The sequence below is a fragment of the Jaculus jaculus genome, chromosome 11, assembly GCF_020740685.1.
Source record: "Jaculus jaculus isolate mJacJac1 chromosome 11, mJacJac1.mat.Y.cur, whole genome shotgun sequence".
In the NCBI taxonomy this organism is placed as follows: domain Eukaryota; kingdom Metazoa; phylum Chordata; class Mammalia; order Rodentia; family Dipodidae; genus Jaculus; species Jaculus jaculus.
The window spans coordinates 22,429,849-22,450,202 of NC_059112.1; the positions used below are offsets into that span (position 1 = coordinate 22,429,849).

Below are 20,354 nucleotides of genomic sequence, written 5' to 3' on the forward strand. Positions count from 1 at the left end.
AGATGAGCAAAGAAATGGCTCTTGCACTAGGATCCATTGCTGATGAAGATGGTGGACATCATTGAAATGACAACAGAGAGTTTAGAATATTACATAAACAGTTGGTAAGACAGCAATAGGGCTTGAGGGGATTGAATCAAATTTTGAATGAAGTACTGCTGTGAATAACAGACTGTTAAATAGCAGTGCATGCTACATTTGCCTGACAAATCAGCAGCCATTAACATCAGGGCCAGGCCCTCCACCACCAAAACAACTTTGCTGAGGGCTCAGATGCCCATTAACAAAAAAATTTTGCAGTATTTTTTCAAATATTTTATTATTTATTTATTTAACAGGGAGAGAGAATGGGTGTGCCAGGGCCTCCAGCCACTGCAAACAAACTCCAGATGCATGCGCCCTCTTGTGCATCTGGCTAGCGTGGGTCCTGGGGAATCGAACCTGGGTCCTTTGGCTTTGCAGGCAAATGCCTTAACCGCTAAGCCATCCCTCCAGCCCTCACAGTATCATTAAAGCACCTGCATCAATTATTAGGTATCGTGGTATTACACTCTGAACAGACCCCAGGGTAGTGTAACTATAACCTTTATGTTTCCTGGGAAAGCAAATCACTCGTGTGACTTGCTTCATCATGCAGTTGACTTTGTTGTGGTGGTCTACACAAACTAGCGGCCCCCCGAGACATGGTGTATTGGTTTCCATTCTGTTTCATGTGGAAGGATGGCAACTTGTGCATCCTTAGTGTGCTTTAAAGAGGTCAAGCTTCATTCAGTTCATATTTGATTGTCTTTTTTGTGTATATGTGTGGTAGCTACCTGCTCCTTTCTTAACTGACTTACCTCCCTCCCATAAATGTTTCTTTTTGTTATTGTCATTGTTTTGTTTGATTTTGTTTTAGCATCCGATCCTTACCTTGGGGAAAGTTAAGACAGCCCAGAATCTCATTCTTTTTTTGTTTGTTTGTTTGGGTTTTTTTTTGTTTTGTTTTTATTTATTCATTTGAGAGTGACAGGCAGAGAGAGAGGGAGAGAGAGGGGGAGGGAGAGAATGGGCACTAGCCCTGCAAATGAACTCCACACGCATGCGTCACCTTGTGCATCTGGCTTACGTGGGTCCTGGGGAATTGAGCCTCAAACCATGGTCCTTAGGCTTCATAGGCAAGCGATTAACTGCTAAGCCATCTCTCCAGCCCCAGAGTCTCATTCTTAATGGAAAATTTTCTGAATTGAAGTCAAGGGTCCTTAAGGCAGAAAACTACATCAAGAGAGTGATGGTTATGCCGAAGCCCACGAGTTATCATGTCTGCATTTGAAATAACCGGCTTCAGTTTTTGTGGTCTGACAAAGTAAAGTGTAAGCTAGTTTCCCTCTTGAAATTTCTGCTACTCGCTTTCTCCAGAACCTTCAGCTACTTGGAGCTACAGCCATTGAGGATAAGTTACAAGATCAGGTGCCGGAAACCATAGAAACGCTCATGAAAGCAGACATCAAGATCTGGATCCTCACAGGAGACAAGCAGGAAACGGCCATCAACATCGGTAAGTCGCCCCGCTCACGTTTTCAGTCGCGGGGCTCTGTTGTTAGTGCGTCGTCTCTAGGTGTGCATGGCTGCATTTGGTGTGCACCTGCGAGGGTGTGTGTGCCTGCGAGTGTGAGTGAGTGAGTGTGTGTGTGTGCGTGTGTGTGTATTGGCATGTGCATGCCACTGTGTGCATGGGGAGGTCAGAGCAACCTCAGGCTTATCCTCTCCTTTCGCCCTGTTTGAGACTGGGTCTCCCTTAGTCTTTTTTTTTTTTTTTTTTTAAGTTTTATTTATTTGAGAGAGTCGGAGAGAATGGGCACTCCAGGGCCTCCAGCCACTGCAAACAAACTCTCCAGACATATGCGCCCCCTTGTTCATCTCCCTTATTCTTCACTCCTTTCTTCCGCCAGGGTTAATACAATTTCAGTAACATACATGGGGGAAATCAAGATTGGAGTTACTCCCAAGATTAATGTTTTTAGTTAAAAAAAAAAAACAAACATAAAAACATTAGTGGAACTTTATAAGCCAGTATTGACCCAGGAGAACATGGTTGTGGCTTGGACCAAGTGGCAATTGGAAGAAGCGGCTGAAGACTCAAAATGTTTTAAAGTAGAGCCAGGACTGGGAGATGGTGTGGTGGTTAAGGCCCTTGCCTGCAAAGCCAAAGTACCCAGGTTCGATTCTCCAGGACCCACATAAGCCAGAGACACAGGGTGGCACATGCATCTGGAGTTTGTTTCTAGTGGCTAGAAACCCTAGCTCACCCATATTCATTCTCTCTCTCTCTCATAAATAAAAATAATATTTTTAAGGTAGAATCAATAGATTGACTGATAAACACAATGATGGGCTCAACAAAAGAAAGGAATTCGGGGAACTCCATGGGCATTTGATCCTCTAATTTGAAAGATAAGAGTTGCCAGTAACCAAATGAGGAAGACACATCTTATCCGGAACCTGGGTTTTGGATAGACCCTGTGTGACATGCCTACTTTGTATTTGTGGCTATGAGTCTACCAAGTTCAGGAGACAGATCCAAACATGAGATAAGAGTCCAGAATGAGGGCTGGAGAGATGGCTCAGTGGTTAAAGGCATTTGTTTTCAAAGCCTAATGGGCTGGATTTTATTCCCCAGTACCCACGTAAAGCCAGATGCGCATATCTGAGGTTCACAGATTTACAGTGGCAAGAGGCCCTAGTGAGTTCACCCATTCATTCTCTTCCCTCTCTCCCCACCACTTGCAAATAAATAAATAAATTTAAGCTGGGCATGGTGATGCATGCTTTTACCCCAGCACTCAGGAGGCAGAGGTAGGAGGATCACCATGAGTTCAAGGCCAACCTGAGACTACATAGTGAATTCCAGGTCAGCCTGGGCTAGAGTGAAACACTATCTCGAAAAACTACATAAATAAATAAAATAATATAAAATAAGAGAGTTCAAGCCAGCCATGATGGCTGATGCCTTTAATCCCAGCACTCGGGAAGCAAGGTAGGAAGATCACCGTGAGGTCACGGCCAGCCTGAGAAATTTCACAGCGAGACCCTGAAAAGAAAAGGGTTCAGAATGATGAATGTTTAGGGTTAGGGACATCATGGCTCAGGAGTGAAGATTCTGCTCATCACTGGTGAGGCTCTGGGTTTGATCCTAGCACCACAAAACGATGGGAGTGGGGGAGAAATGCAGAGGTAAACATTGCACGATGTTCCATGAGCTGGAATGAGATCACAGCCAGTGTGCATGTAGATGGTGTCGTCATCCTTTGCGAGGGTTACAATTTTCTCCCGCCACCTGCAGCTATGACACACTGGGGTAAACTAGGCGGATTTGGATGCAATACAGGGGCGTTGGGGGGTTGTTTTGGTTTGGTTTTTATGGAGTGTGTAAAACAAAGGCAAGACAAGGAAAGGATGTCTTCACTATCCAGACCAGGGAGAAGGTGGGATCAGTAGATCCAAGATTGGATCGTCTTGCTGTCTTGCATCCTCCTGTGTGAGTACCCAACTGTGTGAGCACCCACCTGGCCAGGTTTTACTGTGCATGTTGATCATCATCGAGTAGCCTGTGTGCTTGGAAGTTTTCAAGACACCTGGGATCCTCCGATGCTTATCAAGACAGCCTCCAGTGCTGTCCTTTTATCTCACCTCTCGTAGCAGCCAGGAGGATTTCATGCTTAGCTTCCTGTAACCCTAGACAGCAACTGATGGCCATGTCTCATAGCAAAATCTTCTTTAGATGTTTTGGTGATATTATTATTTTAACATCTTTACTTCTGAAAAAAATTTATCCATTTATTTTCTGTATGTAGGACACTCCTGTAAGCTTTTGAAGAAGAACATGGGAATGATTGTTATAAATGAAGGCTCCCTTGATGTAAGTAAGATTGCTTTTCAAAACCTCTGTAGTATTTACTTACTGACTTACCATTTTCGTGTGTGTGTGCACGCACACACATACCAGAGTCTCTTGGTGTTACTAACGAGTGCCTGCCTGGCTTTATGTAGGTGGCTGGGGAAGCGGACCCAGGCTAGCAGGCTTTGCAAGAAAGCACCTTTAACCACGGGGCTATCATCACAACCCCTTCCCTTGTGTTTTGTCTTAGATTCATAGGTGATAAAATACTTTATTTCCTGAAGTCAAAGGATACATTTTCCCACCTTACCACTGTTTATCTGCTTTATCTTTTTGTTTGTTTGTTTGTTTTGTTTCAAGGTAGGGTCTCACTCTGGCCCAGGCTGACCTGGAATTCACTATGGAGTCTCAGGGTGAACTCAAAATCCTCCTACCTCTGCCTCCCAAGCGCTGGGATTAAAGGTGTGCACCGCCCCCACGCCTGACTTTGCTTTATCATTTTAATCGATAGTTTTGAACAATATGGGTATAAACTAATTCAATCTTTACACCTGTGCTAGCTGAAAGAAATTATCATGTGACTGACTCCTTTAGTGGTGTGAGATGGAAGAGCTGCCTTACGAAGCAGTGGGTCAGCAGGTTGCTGATTGATGGTAAAACTCATTCATGTCTCAGTTTGTATTATTTTGTTACTTTTATATATTTATTTGAGAGCGACAGACAGAGAAAGAGGCAGATAGAGAGAAAGAGAGAGAGAATGGGCACACCAGGGCCTCCAGCCGCTGCAAATGAACTCCAGACATGTGCACCCCCTTGTGCATCTGGCTAACGTGGGTCCTGGGGAATCGAGCCTCGAACCAGGGTCCTTAGGCTTCACAGGCAAGCACTTAACCACTAAGCCATCTCTCCAGCCCAACTGTTGTATTTTGTGTTTGAAGCTTTTTTTATACCTGATTTAGCTTCTTCCATCTTTAATAAATAGTGTGCCTCGTTTAAACATTTCTGCAAGTCTTATTAAACAACACAGAATTGTCACTCCTGGGATGAAAGATTGCTTACTGTTTTGGGTTTGTGCTTTTTTATTATTATTTATTTTTAGTGCTCTAACTTCTAGACTTATAGCTACTTTAAAGTCAAGGTGACTGTTTGTAATTCAAGGTGGAAGACAGAACGAGAGGTGATGATTATACACCTGCTAAAATAACCGCTGTGACGCAGGAAGCAGAGCCGAGAAACCTGATGATTAGGGTTAGAGTGAGGCTGAGGGGAAAGTGAAGAGGTGAGGGAGGCTGGGAAGTTCGCTCTGGGGCAGAAATTATGTGTAAGAACTTTTTCTGACTTCAGGTTTTTAAATCACTCCTCTGAAAAACAACCCCCATATGTTTCCTGTCTTGTGACATCTCATCAACTGGTAACTTAAAGGATAGGCTGCGATTTTTGCAACTGTTTTAGTTGTTCGTGACTTTCATTGCTGCACAAGTATTTTTTTGTGAGCTAAGCCTTAATCCTAAAAACAAACCACTACTGTGTGTGCGCACACACACACACATACACATGAGTGGAAGGATGCCTTACTATATTCAAAGGCTCTCTGTCAGACACTCCAGGGAGCATACCAATAAATTTTTCCGTCGTGTACCCTGTGCCTTCTGCCTTTATACTGTGTCCATTTCCCACCATCCTGTGTACTAATTTTGACTTGTAGTCTAGTTTTTTTCTTGTGAAAAATGACTAAGGCAGCTCTTCCAGCCAGAAGCTTACTCACAGTAGTAGTGACACAGGAATTTTGAGTTCCTTGTGCACCAATAGTTTGGGGTGTCTCCGGATCCTTGTCCTATGAATTCAAAGAATGAAATCCACAGACCAGAGGACAAGGTTCAGAGAGATTTTATTATAGCTTAAAGCTGTAGGAGGACAAAGAGAAAGGGGATTCAGCCTAGAACAGAAGAGTAGGCAGCAAGGTGGACCTCTTGTCCACGGAGGCAAGAGAGGGGGTCTAAGAAGTCCACCTCCATACTCAGCTATGGGTTTTTATGGGGAGTGGCTATGTGAGGAAGACCAAGTCAGTAGGTTGCTGTGGACAAAGACCAAATTTTACAGCTTTGCCAGTCATCTTAGGTAAGGATCAGAGTTTCTGTCCTCTAGGAAGGGCACAAGCTTGATCTAGAGAGCTTTCCTGGAGGCTGTAACATCCAGGTTTCTGCAAGCTTAGAGATATTTCCTGCTTTCAGTCAAGAATTTTTTTTTTTTTAAATTCACTTTTGCAGTTCTGTTACCCTGACTTTCCTCACCAGTTTCTGTCACCTGTCAGTACGGTAGTATACCAGTTTCCTTCTCATTGCTGGCACCGAACACCGGACCAAAAGCAGCTTATGGAACGAATGAGTTTATTTCAGCTTGGCTTTCAAGGAGAAGTTTCATGGGGAAAAGTTAGCAAGCCAGGTATCACATGGCCTTATCATCAGGGAGGAAGTAACAAGAGAGAGCTATCAGCACCCAGGGGTGGCTGGACTAAGAAACTTTTCACCCCCAGTAACACAGGCCCTCCAGCAGGGCTCCAACTTCCAAAGGCTTAATGTGAGGCTTAATCACCAAAACTTGAGGCTACAGGGGACATTTCACACTCAAACCACAAGTAACATTGTGTACAAATAAGAACACAAAACATCCGTGAGATAGATGCTTGCTGTGAGACTCTGGTGACGTTTAGGGAAGTGTTCATGGAGAAAGTTGCATCTTGTTAGAGGAGTAGCTGAGTGAGGAGAAATACGTGAAACAGGAAGCCCGTCCAATAAGACCAAGACATATTTGACAAAAAGAGAAAGGAACACTGAACTTGAATACAGAGTTAGAATTTGTAATGTCTTTTTGTTTGAATAAGTATAAGCTTGTGATATAAAATTTAAGTTACAGGAATAGTATGGATGGTAGAAAATTGAGGTACCAACATTTGTATCTAAACCTCCCTAGGCTTCACCCTGTTCTTCCAGAGCCCGTACTGCATTGTCAAAAAACAAACTACAGGGCTGGAGAGATGGCTTAGCGGTTAAGGAACTTACCTGCGAAGACAAAGGACCCAAGTTCAGTTTCCCAAGACCCACATAAGCCAGATGCACAAGGTAGCACATGTGTCTGGAGTTAGTTTGCAGTGGCTGGAGGCCCCGGAATGCCCATTCTCTCTCTCTCTGCTCTCTCTCTCTCTCTCTGTGTGTGTGTGTGTGTGTGTGTGTGTCTCAAAACAATTATACTATTTTTTTTAATTTTTAATTATTTATTTATTTATTTATTTGAGAGTGACGGGGGGGGAGGGAGGGAGGGAGGGAGGGAGGGAGGGAGGGAGGGAGGGAGGGAGGGAGGGAGGCAAGCAGAGAGCGAGAGAGAGAATGGGCGCACCAGGGCCTCCAGCCACTGCAAACGAACTCCAGACACATGCACCGCCTTGTGCATCTGGCTAACGTGGGTCATGTAGAATTGAACCTGGATCCTTTGGCTTTGCAGGCAAATGCCTTAACCACTAAGCCATCCCTCCAGCCCTAAAAAAAAATTAAGAAACAAATTGTAGCACACTCAACACACTTCTTTGTATGCACTTTGCTTGTGTACTACTTGCACTCTTATGTTCCTCTTACTCTAGCTTGGCAGATGATCCGTCATAGCGCATGTGAAGCTACCTCGTGCTCTGTTAACGGTGGCTGGCTACGCACACATAGGGCACCTGTAAAGAAATGACGGAGTTGAAACTTGTCAGAGCGCTGTCTAGCCAGCTACGGTGCACGGAGCCAGGTCAGAGAATGTGCCCGCACAGGACCAGCCTTGTGTGTGTGAAATTTCGGTGTGCCAGAGCAATTGTACCATTGTATATCAACAAGTTGGGAGGAACGTGGAGGTGTGTTGTTATGTAAGGAGCCAGGATAAGAGGAAATTGGCCCCAACACCAGTGACGGTGATGGGGTGTGGGGATGAATAGCTCGGGCATCCTCAAGAGAGGGCCCCCGAGCTGAGCTGCTGCCTGACAGTGCTGTGACAAACCACAGGGGAAGCCATTCTGCTGGGGCGCGCGCTTGCGTCACTGTCATCATCAACACAAACAAAGGAAGAAAATGACAGCAGGAACCTCGGGCATCAAAGGCAGAGCTTGATGTGACCTGGGGCACTTTGCATCGGGGTTTAGCTGTTCAGCCGACAGTGTGGGGCAGCGTGGCTGCTTTTATTTAACGACTGCTTCGTTTTCCTCCATATTCTGTAAGTGGCTTAAGTGCCAGGTGTGTAAGTGGTTTTCTAAAGGGAACTAGACAAAGGGTGAAGCATCTGACTATTGACTGTACAGTGCCAGTATATTGTTAAGATAGCGACACTGATTTTCAGTCAGAGGCTTCTAAGAAGGTGGTCACTCAGAGGTACCTGCGCTACCTGTTTTTCCAGTAGATCACAAAGCTCAGAGTCTCCAGGAACACAGTCTTGATGGAGGCAGGGACCGTGTCTGCTCCCGTTTATCATTCTTTCTCAGCGCCCAGCCGGTTACCTAGCGTGTAGTAAATATGGTTGGAGTTTTTGAGAAGTGAGTCACCACGCAATTCTAAATTAAGGGCTTCCTCTAAAAAAAAAAAAAAAAAAAAATGTGCATCAGTTTTCAATTTGGGGGTAATTCATCCTAACTGATATGCTAAAAGTAGGGTGGTTAAAATCTGCTTCTGAATTCAAGTGGTAGTTGGAGGCAGGAGCCAGACACGAAGGCTCAGTGGATTAGCACTGATTTCCCCAGCTCCTAACTGCCAAGCTTTCTAGCAGGGCTGTCTGGGGAAGGAAGGTTCTTCTTCCCAGGGAGCTAAATAGTGAATTTACAAAGCTGGCTGTTTGGGTTCAGACCTGCTGGGGGGAGGGGACGCTCATTCGTTTCTCAGCAGGAAAGGCACCATCACTCTACATAGACCCTTCCACACTTAGGTCATAAAATCCATAGCTGAGATTTCAGGTGTGCCGTGACAATTGCTAGATGCCTGTAGGTAAATCATTGTATTTTTTCTACTGCAGAGGAAAAGGAAAGCATCTCAAATTACACTGCTAGATGAGAAGATAAAAAAAAGTTCATCATTCCATAAGCGTAAAGAATAATTAGCAAGTAATAAAACAGGAGCTTTATGTCTTCTGAGATAAAATATGAATTCATGCTTTGTCACCTAGACTCACATCATTCTCAGAAGTAGCATAGTAGGACCCTTGACAAACAGGAATCGGCTGCTCTGAGCCACAGTTATACTGCCTATAAACTGATGGTACCTTTGGCATAGGGCTGGAGGTCAGCACAGGAGTGGAAAAAGATATTATAAAATTTGACAGAATAGTATTCCAATAGCCTGTGATTCATTTTGCATAATGAGCATTTTGTTATGAAAAGTCCATCGTCATTTGTTATTTAATATTTTTTCCTGTGTCTGTAAGCTGAAATTGTTGATTATCTTTTTACGTAAGTGACATCCACTGCTGTGCACTTTGCAGACTTTTTACCAAAATACTAATACTGTTAAAGTGGAAAAGGTAGATCTCTTTGTTTTGTTGTTTTTTTTTTCTGATGTTGCACTTTTATAAAGAATCATATTTGAAGCTCTTATAAACTCACATGAAAAGCCCTTTCTGCAACTGGGCACAGTGGTGCATGCCAGTAACCCCAGCACGCAGGAGGCAGAGGCAGGAAAATCACATATTAGAGGCTAGCCTGAACTATATAGCAAGACCCTGTTTCCAAAAAAAGAAAACTAAGCGAGGTGTGGTGGCACATATTTTTCTGCACTATCTGCACAAGAAGATAGCCACATATGAAGAGACAGACACAACTTTCTAAGACATCGGATGCGCTTAAAAGAAGCTACATACTCATTCCTGGGTTTCTCATGCACGCCTCTCGCCGTGTTCTCACAGGTTTCTAGCAGATCTTGTTCCTGAGGTTCAGGGGAATCCCACAGGAGGTGGAGCTAGGTCTCAGATCCATTCTTACAGTTGTGCTTGTGTTTCTGCTTTCCCTGAGGGAGTGGGGAGCTGGGAGAGAAAATAGTCACTATCCATTGATTGAATTAACAGGAATGATGTGCAAGGAAAGGAATTTCCCCACAAAGACAAAGGCTTTCAGTATTCCCAAGTTTGGCTCCTAACAAGCTCCACCCACCTCTCCTGCACATCTAGGTGTTGTTTTTCTAGACTGTCTAGACATCGCAGACACTGACATTCAGCCTACTCAGGAGCCACCACTGAGGTGTGTCGTGTGTCCCTTAGGAAAATGTATTATCTTGTGGACTTTCCGTAATGTTTTATCTGGGCTCATGAGCTCAGTCCATCATAACAAGAAAGGCATGGCAGAGCTCAGGGCAGTAGGAGTGTGTGGCTACAATTCCACCACCTCCCTCAACAGTGTCTTCATCTGGGGACCAGTAACCCAAACTGTGAGCCTCTGGGGGACATTCCTCACTGATATCATAACATGGTGAGAAGGGGACCCTGCCACCTCGGCAGGATTCCACACATTGCTGTTCACATCAGAACAGAACCCATCGCTTGCAGTGATTAGTGCCTTCCACTTTGTATCGGATACGAGACTAAGGAGTGTGCATCAAGCCCTACACCTGAAGACACTGCTAGACAGACTCTGCTGCGCCTCTTTACAGCCCGGGAGCCTAGAAAAGGCGGCGCTGAACGAGAGCGCTGAGATGTTTGACTCTGTTCTGTGTCCTCGGCCGCCACATTTGTAAACAAAAACAATGAAAACAAGACGAGCCGATAGGAAACGGAGTTGGAATTTACTGAGAAGAAAGTCTATTCAACCACAGATTTAGCACAGGGGTTAATAGAAAGAGAAGCGTGCAGGAAAAGAATAGAACACACCCCAGTGGTGGGTCTCAGAGAAGTGCCTTCAAGTGTCGGAACAGCAGCTGTATATACAATCTCGGTGGCTGTCAAGTCACCTCTCAAAAGGTTGCTAACAAACTTTCATTTTCTTTTCCCTGTCTTTCAAGAAATGAGATTACAAACCGGGCATGGTGGCGCACGCCTTTAATCCCAGCACTCAGGAGGCAGGGGTAGGAGGATTGCCATGAGTTCAAGGCCACCCTAAGACTCCAAAGTGAATTTCTAGGCCAGCCTGGGCTAGAGTGAGAGACCCTACCTCAGGAAAAAAAAAAAAGAAAAGAAAAGAAAGAAATGAGATTATAGAGGGGTTTCAGAGGAGCTTGGAGAGGAACTGCAGGCTGATAAGGTTAAGCCAGGGGTCACAAGGAGTCATACAAAGGGGGGAAGGGGGAGGTGGTTACATGCCTTTCACTGTGAATGGCAGTTTCTTCAGAGATTTCTAGAAAACTGCAGATTTACAGCTGAGAAAGAAATAAAGGCCATACATGCTTTCACCTTAAGCGTGGTCCATTGCTATTTTAGTAGTCTTCCGTGAAACATCCTATGTAAAAGGAACATTGTCTCTGTGTAGGCAAACTTCATAGCAAAGTTTGCAGGAATTCTTGACTGTCTACTGGCAAGAGGCTTCAACCAGGCTCCAGGGTGAGGCACGCTACGTTCCCTCCTCCTGTCCCCTTAATGTTCCCTGGCTTTCTAACCTACCCAGTAAGCACTCAAGACATATAAACTGTCTCAGTAAAATGGTACCGTTATTAACTGCTGTTATTTTCTTCCAGCATTGTTACTCCTGGGAGAAGAGAGCTTTTTGTTGCCAGCCTCCATGAGGACTTTAAATAGCTACCCTGCCTTACATTGCATGTCCTTCACAATTTAAGAGTATGATCCCAGCCATTCATAGGCTTGGCTATGGACTCCAGTATTTCCCCTCAAATACATTTTACCGAAAATGAATTGTTAGCCACATTGAATATTAAGTTAACAAACTTTAAATATATATATTTTAGCACCGTGGTAAAAGAAAACTCATTTCAGATTTGCTAGCTTTTTTTTTTTTTTCTGAGTTTGAGTTTATACCATGTAAATTTCTACTGTAACTTATAGGACATTCAGGACATAAAAGCTGAATTTTGTCATCTACCCTTTTAAGCTCAACCTATATGTTTTATGCAGACAGACCTCAACTGTCTTGGGAGCCAGCCACTGTTGAATGGCTTCTGAAAGAAATCCAGAATAAGCAAATCATTGAATTGACTCCAGAATAGAAAGTGAAATTAAAAAAAAAAAAAAGTGGGCTACTTTGGGTTCTGTTTTGATATGTCCCCTGAGTCCAATACAATGCATTGTGTATTGCTTTGAAAAACAGTTGAGACAGGATTTAAACCACACTGAGGTCCCCTCATTGCCATGCCAGCGGTTCAGCACTCTTCCCCTTGACCATTGGCTGAGTTGTTTCAGACTTGGGGCTTGAAATCTTAAGATCGTAGTTTAATTTTAAGGTGTTAATATGCCTTCTAACAGATGCAGGATATGTCTGTGTAATGTCCTGTGGTCTGTAGGTTCTTCATCTCTTATGAGGCGCTCTAGTTACTGCAAGTAGCCTTCAGTGGGAGTAACTTTGTGAGCGTCCAAAAACATGTCAGTTAAAAGTATAAGCACTCCCCAAAAGTGAAAATAACATTTGAGTGGCTGGAGAGATGGCTTAGCAATTAAGGCACTCGCCTGCAAAGCCAAGGGACCCAGGTTCAGTTCCCCAGTACCCACTTAAACCAGTTGCTCAAGGTGACACATGTGTCTGGAGTTCATTTACAGTGGCTGGAAGCCCTGATATGCACATTCTCTCTCCCCCTCTCTCCCTCTCTCTCTCTCTCTCTCTCTCTCTCTCTCACACACACACACACACACACACACACAAATAAATAAATAAAATAACAACATTTGACCATCTGTTTCCCTTTCTCCTGATACAAAACAATAATATCTGGCCAGGCATGTTGCTGCACACCTTTAATCCCAGCACTCGGGAGGCAGAGATAGGTGGATTGCCGTGAGTTCAAGACCAACCTGAGACTACAAAGTGAGTTCCAGGTCAGACTGGGCTAGAGTAAGATTCTACCTAGAAAAAAAAAAAAAAAAAAAAAAAGCTGGAGAGATGACTTAGAAGTTAAGGCACTTTCCTGCAAAGCCTAAGGACCCAGGTTTGATCCCCAGCACTCACGTAAAGCCAAATGCACAAGGTAGTGCATGCATCTGGAGTTCCATTTACAGTGGCCAGAGGCCCTGTTGCACCCATTCTCTCTCTCTCTTTCTGTCTCTTTCTCTCAAATAAATGAATAAAATATTTAAAGAGGGCTGGAGAGATGGCTCAGCGGTTAGGCGCGTGCCTGTGAAGCCTAAGGACCCTGGTTTGAGGCTCAATTCTCCAGGACCCACGTTAGCCAGATGCACAAGGGGGAGCACACGTCTGGAGTTCGTTTGCAGTGGCTGGAGGCCCTGGCAAGCCCATTCTCTCGCTCTCTCTCCCTCTCTCTCTGCTTCTTTCTCTGCCTGTCTGTCACTCTCAAATTAAAATAAAATAAAAAACAAAAATATTTTTAAAAAATATTTAAAGAAAAAGAAAACAGTATCTGCTGGAAGCCAAAGTATAGTTGAAAAAAATTACATCAAATACATCATTTAGTCTCATGTGTCCTCTTTTGTTAACAAAATTCAGTGAGCCCAGCTAGTGTGCAGAGCCCTGAGTGAAATTGTTCGCAAATTCATAGTGTTTCTGTTTCAAGAAATTCTTCCTCCTTCAAGCCTGAACATTCTTTACCTCATTTTGACTAAACATCCAAACCCTTCCCTGAGACCTGGAATTACAGATAAGTGCTTTCCCGTCACCACTCTCCCCACAAGCTGTTGACATTTCTGAGGGTCCAGGCTGAGCCTGCTGCTTCCTTCCCATCTCTCCCACCCCTACCTCAGGCAGGTCAGCATAACTAAAGCAATGACAGTCTATAGGAAGCCCTGCAGACCCACCCCCATGGCAACGAAAGCCTCTGAGCTCATGAGTACAGCATCCCAAATTTCTACTGCAGTTGCCCTAGGTCATGAGCTGTTTCTGACTTGAGTTTGGTCGTTAAATCACTATGCCTTCCCTAGTGATGGAATGACTCCATGGCCGGACTCTGCATCCTGAGAGACATGCCTAGTTTTTCCAAATTGTGTACACAGCCTCGTCTCCTTTTCTGCTTCCTGCCAGGACCACAGGGTAGCTAAAAGACGGGTGCCTTTCTGGAGAACACAGCATACAGGCATCTTGCATTCATGGAATTCAGTCTTACTCATGCGAGAACTGTATATGGGTTTTGTTGGATGCATACATAAAATCATGGACTCTGTACTGAAAAAAAAAAAAAAGTACTGCTGATCATGATCCCACCATAATTCTGCTTCATTGATCGAAGTCATTAAAAAATGCAGAGCCGAGCGTGGTGGTGCACACCCTTTGATCCCAGCACTTGGAAGGCAGGGGTAGGAGGATCACCATGAGTTCAAGGCCACCCTAAGATTGAATTCCAGGACAGCCTGGTCTAGAATGAGACCCTACCTCAAAACAAAAACAAAAAGGAAAAGAAAATATGTCCAGCTTCAGCTTTCTCTGTGCTGTGGGGATGTTTCTTCAGGCCTCACTGGTTACTTTCTCTGCACCATTGATTTGATAATTTGCTCATTCTCAGAAAACTGGTTGTATATTCTGAACAACTTCTTCTTGGCTGAGCTGAAGGCAGCAGGAGAGACTGGATGTCTGCAGACCCAGTTCCTCCAGGAATGTTTCCTTGCACATTTGAATCGCAGCCACCACTGGAGAATATTTAATACCAACCTCAAAATAAGTGTTTAGGAGGCTTTCAGTGGTGGTTTAAAATAATTATCATGAGGGCTTTGGTAAAGGCCTTTATCCACAAAACTATTTAAATTAGATAATTATACCCCCTATCTCATTCTTCCTTCCTTTCCCCTGAATGGGCTTGCTTTGCTTCCTTGCCCCCACCCCAATGCAGAAACACAGACTGGCCGCAGATTTGACACTTGCCTGCCCTCCTCTCCGCTGTTCCCCTACGTGATGCCCCACAAGGAACTGTTTGCCTGCTGGAACTGATCACGATCCCAGACCCCAAGCCTCGGCAAAGAAGCCAAGAGCAATTCACCCAGTACTACAACTTCCTCCTCTTACCGACTTGCATCTTGTGACCTCTGACCTTTCTCAGATGGCATGACCCTTCTGGGAGAGTGAACCATTTCCTCAATTACAGTATTTTACATCTACCCCCATGCAGGAAAACCCCTATCTGTATATCATCAAGGGATGGACATATTTCTCTCTCGCTCTCCTTCCCTCTCCTATTATTGTTAGCAATATGTATTGATGAAATACATGCATTTGGCTGCCTTCCGCTAAGCTGCCTTGGAGGACCTCTCTCTGGCCATATGTTTTTAATGACTTCACCCTCCATCTGCCCTTACCCATTTTATAAAAATTTTATATTGGTTTGGTTCTATATGCATATGTTCTCAAATACTCAAATTTAGAATAAGAATTTGGCAATGCTAAAACTTTTTTTTACATCAAAACTTACATCAAAGAGACCTAGCAGTCCTGACTGAGATACCTGCTAAGTGGACCAGTCACGTACAAATGGGGCGTCTCTCTAGCCTCGGGTGTATGTATATCCTTGTCTGCATAGCTGGAAGGGCAGGGGATAGATGTAGTGTGTGGGAGTAAGTGGACTTCCCAGTGCTGCAGTGAGTTAGTAACATATTGTGGAAAAAGAAGTAATGCTCAAGGTCTTATCCCGGTGGTTGTTAAGAGAGTCATAACTCACTCTTTAAGAACGTGATAGCATTGTCCATATTGGATACGGTCATAATATATTATTAACAATGTTCTTGGAATGTTTTGGTAATTTGTAATTTTAGGGTGTGAACATTTGGCAAGTGAAAAAGAAAGAATGAAACATTATCAAGTCATAAACTTCAAGTCCTATATGATAAGGTAGGGCCACAAAGCACCAAACAGCTAATAAAATATACCTTAGTGTAAGGTTCTTAAAAATGTTCTCTAATTAGATATTTTAAGTTTACTTATGGTAGGTTATAAATCCCTGGCGAACTAAAATATGTCCCCACTGTTCTGGATGAAGTTTATCTCTGTGCTTTAAGAATAATCAGACTAGGTGTGATGGCACACACCTTTAATCCCAGCACTCAGGAGGCAGAGGTAGGAGGATCACCGTGAGTTCGAGGCCACCCTGAGACTATAGAGTGAATGGTCAGCAAGTGAGACTCTTACTTTAAAAAACAAACAAATAATTTTTTAAATAAAGAATAAGGGCTGGAGGGATGATTTAGCGGCTAAGGCGTTTGCCCGCAAAGCCAAAGGACGCAGGTTCAACTCCCCAGGACCCACATTAGCCAGATGCACCAAGGGGTGCAAGCATCTGGAGTTCATTTGCAGTGGCTGGAGGCCCTGACGCACCCAGTCATTCTCCCCCCCCCCCCCCGCCGCCCCGCCTCAAACAAATAAAAATAAAGAATAAACATTCCCTGAGAATTGACTTAATGGTAGTTGTGGGAGTTTGAGTGTAAGAGGTCCCCATAGGCTCAAGTGTCTGAGTGTCAAGGTGGTGGCACTGATCAGGAAGGTTATAGAGCCTTTAGGGGGCCTTGCTAGGGGCGGGCTCTGAGGTGACACAGCCCAGTGCCAAGTCCAGGCCACTTTCTGTCCTTTCTCCCTGCTGCTGTGACATGGTGGCACTCACCTGTGCTCCTGCTATGCCCTCCCTCTGTACTAAGCGCCTCCTCCAAGCTGCGCACCGGAAACAAACCCTTTCCTTCCGGACTTCTGGTCAGGCATTTTGTCCTAGCAACGGGACAGTGAACATTTGGAAGGTGTAAAAGAAAAAGAATGAAGCACTATCAAGTCATAAACTTCAAGCCTTGTATGATGGTAAGGTGCATATCTGATACAGTGTTGCAGCTGAAGGAGATGCTGGCTAAGCAAGTCCTGCTTGTTCGCCTCCTCATTAGTGATTAGAACTAAACACATACGAATGCGGTCATCTGTGCAGAGACATTCCACAGTAACAGAGGAACTCCCTGTCAGTTCATAACTTTCCAGTGAGTTGTATCAGGCAGAAACTAAGCGATCACAAAAATCATTAGTTATATATAAATGTTTCTCTTCCCACCATGCTCCAAGAACTACATGTCTTTTGAGAAGAGACAGTGTTCTCATGCCTAAAGTTGAAGAGCACGCATGTTTTCTGTAGTGGATGTGGCTGGCAGCGCTGAGCGTGTTAGCAGTCACAAGGTAGAATGGAGTAACGCTGCCCGTGGGAAACTTCATCAGAAAGCCTAAAGTGACCCCAGTTTTCTCCTACTGGATAGGGCCCTCTGGGTGCTGTGTCGTCACGTGTACATACCTCTGTCGAACCCGATCCCTAGGGAGGGGGGAAGGTAACCTGGGAGCCAGCGTGATGCCAAGCACTGCTAGGACACTCTACACAAGTCAAGGAGCCAGCACATGTTATCATTAAAATCAGCCCGCAGAGTAGATTCTAACCCACTGTCACTGTGAGTGAGAACGAACCTGATTCAGAGAAGTCAAATGACCTGCCTGAGGAAAGAGCCAAGAACACAGACCTAGGAGTCAACGGAAGCCTTTCTGATGCTGCATTCATGCCTTTAGGGCTAGAGTCAAGTGACAAAGATAAGTAAAAACAGAGAAGGTGCACTGGAACAGACGCATGTGTCAACCAGGAAGTGAATTTGCTCAGTTGACCTGGTAGTCTCAGGGCGGCCTCGAACTCTCAGCAATCCCACCTCTGCTTCCCAAGTGCTGGGATTAACGGTGTGCGCCTCCTTTCGTGTGTAACATAACATATTCCTTCCTAGAACTCTGAGGCCATATGGCTGCTTGATTTAATCCAAAAAGGGTTTACAGATGGCATGGTGTTTTACGCCTATAATCCCAATACTAGGAAAGCTGAGGCAGGAGGATCATGAGTTTAAGGGCAGCCTTGGATATACACTGACTTCCAGGCCAGAGCATTTTAGAGTTCCTGGGGTCTTAATTAATGGTTGAAGCTTCTCCTTATTTCTTACAGAATTTTTAAAATTTTATTCCAGATAAGGAGACAGAGGGAGAGAGAAAGAATTGGCATGCCAGGGCCTAAGCTACTGCCATCAAACTCCAAACACTTGTACCACCTAGTGGGTATGGGTGACCTCGTGCTTACCTCACCTTTGTGCATCTGGCTTTCGTGGGATCTGGAGAGATATCGAGCATGGGTCCTTAGGCTTCACAGGCAAGCGCCTTAACTGCTAAGCCATCTCTCCAGCCCACATCAATTTTTATTAATGACTTTTTTCAACATAAGACCTTTAAGGTTTTTATTTTTTTTCAAGAAAAAAATGTCTGATTACTTCATCTTTACTTTGTACAATAGCTCCATTTGAAATTGAGGGAAATCGTGAGGGCGGAGCTATAGGATACATTTTGGTTTCTAGAACTTGTTTGTTTCGCACACAGCAGCATCATCTGGGTTCAAGGTGACCCCCATGGGCCAGCCTCGCCTGTTCACATCCTGCTTTGATAGGCATAGCATTTTGATGCTCTGTACAGATGACTGCTGTCTCTGTTTCGATCTGCACACATCCACTGACAAGCTGGGAGAACTTACTGTTCAGTGGACCCTCCAGCCAGTTCTCTTTTTTGAGAATCTGCCGCAGATTGGAGCAGTCTGTTAGGTTTTTGCCCTTTGAAAGGAAGGACGACGCCTGTGTGGCTGGCACTGTAGTGAGGAGGACAGTCCTTCACGAGCTGAAATCCATCCTGACAGATGACACGTCTGTCTTCTAAATGTTATTGCCTCGTTAACTCATAAAGGAAAAGAACAAATCCAAGATCAGCAAAATTGTCTTTAGTTCAGTCTGGCTGCCATAAGAAAAATATCATAGATGTGGTGGCTTAAACAACGGATATTACTTTCATTTCTGGGCACTGGAAAGTCCAGTGGCAAGGTGCCAGTAGTTTGAGGGTCTCAGGAGCCTGTTTCTGGGCTCATGGAGTCTTCCTGGGGCATCCTCACTTTGTACAGGGGGCGGGAGCTCTCCAGAATCTCTTTGATAAAGCCATGATTCCCACCCATGCGGTCTTGACCTCCCATCACTTTAAGGGTCACAGTTTTGCCATGGAAATTTGTAAGGAACACCAACGCACATCCCATAATAGAAATGCATTATTAAATGTTACATCTGAAAGTCCAAATGTTACTCTGAATTTCTAGATAATACTTTTTGTTTTCTGGCAGTAGAATTCTCTTCCTTACAGAGTTTTGTTTGTTTTCTTGACTAGTTTGTTGTCGTTTTGGTTTTCCTAGGCAGGGTCTCACTCTGGCACAGGCTGACTTGGAACTCACTTTGTGGCCCCTGGCTGGCTTCGAACTCATGGGGAATTGTCCTACCTTAGTCTCCCCAGTACCAGGGCTGAGAACGTGTGCCATCGTGTCCAGCTCCATCGTAGAGTTTTATTATTTGACCTGCTCATGTTACTAGAGTCCCAAGAATAAATATAAAACTTGGGTACTACTTACTTGTGTTTTTATACACCCACCAGAACATGTTTGAGATAAACAAGTATACGTAGGCTTTGTTCCTTTAATTTTTTTTGTTGTTGTTTATTCTTATTTATTTGAGAGCGACAGACAGAGAAACAGGCAGAAAGAAAGAGAGAATGGACACGCCAGGGCTTCCAGCCAGTGCAAACAAACTCCAGATGTGTGCGCCCCCTTGTACATCTGGCTAACGTGGGTCCTGGGGAATCGAGCCTCGAACCAGGGTCCTTAGGCTTCACAGGCAAGCGCTTAACCGCTAAGCCATCTCTCCAGCCCATTTAAAAATATATATATTTTTTTGTTCTTATTTGAGAGCGGCAGACAGAGAGAGAAACAGGCAGAGAAAGAAAGAAAGGCTTTGTTCCTTTAACTTTTGGAGGGTTGGCCTTGTTAATGACGCCCTCTGGAGCATAGATGGGTCACACTAAGGGAGTAACTGTGGCCCCATAGTGAATGTAGCTGCCACTAACCATGGGCATTGCATGAGGGATGACTTAGCCAGGGTCCTCCCCTCCTCCTTGTTCCAGGAGCCCTTCGCTAACTGCTTCCAGTCCCAGGCTAGAGGCTCTTCAGTTTCCCTTTCCTTAGGAATATTTCCACATTCTCAACTAGGGTGTTCCTTGGATTGGTTCCTAAGTAAAACTGTCTTTCCTGTAAGGCTCTGAGAGGATTTAGGAAAATAACAGAAGACTAGACGCCGCGCAGGGTCACTTTTATGCAGGTGTTTTGTGTAGCTTTGCATTCTGGGACCATCAAAAACATAGTGCCTAGGTGGCCTGGCACGTTCTCGCACATCTGGCCTCTGGACTCCTTAGACTGTTCCATGCAGACTTTTGCCAGAATGAAGATGACAGCTTGTGTTCTGTGATATTTTCCAAACAAATCAGCTTCCCCATTTATTTCACCATAAAACTGTTAGATTT

The 20,354-nt window shown here is 44.5% G+C and overlaps 1 protein-coding gene across 3 annotated transcripts in view; it reads left to right on the forward strand.

Annotated features, from left to right (window-relative positions):
• Atp8a1 (ATPase phospholipid transporting 8A1) overlaps positions 1-20,354 on the forward strand; it is a 233,233-nt gene that overhangs the window by 132,892 nt on the left and 79,987 nt on the right. For all 3 annotated transcript variants that reach the window (XM_045161357.1, XM_045161360.1, XM_045161358.1), the window contains 2 exons: positions 1,399-1,537; positions 3,834-3,898. In XM_045161357.1, coding sequence (XP_045017292.1) covers positions 1,399-1,537; positions 3,834-3,898 — 204 coding nt within the window. The remainder of the gene's footprint in view (positions 1-1,398; positions 1,538-3,833; positions 3,899-20,354) is intronic.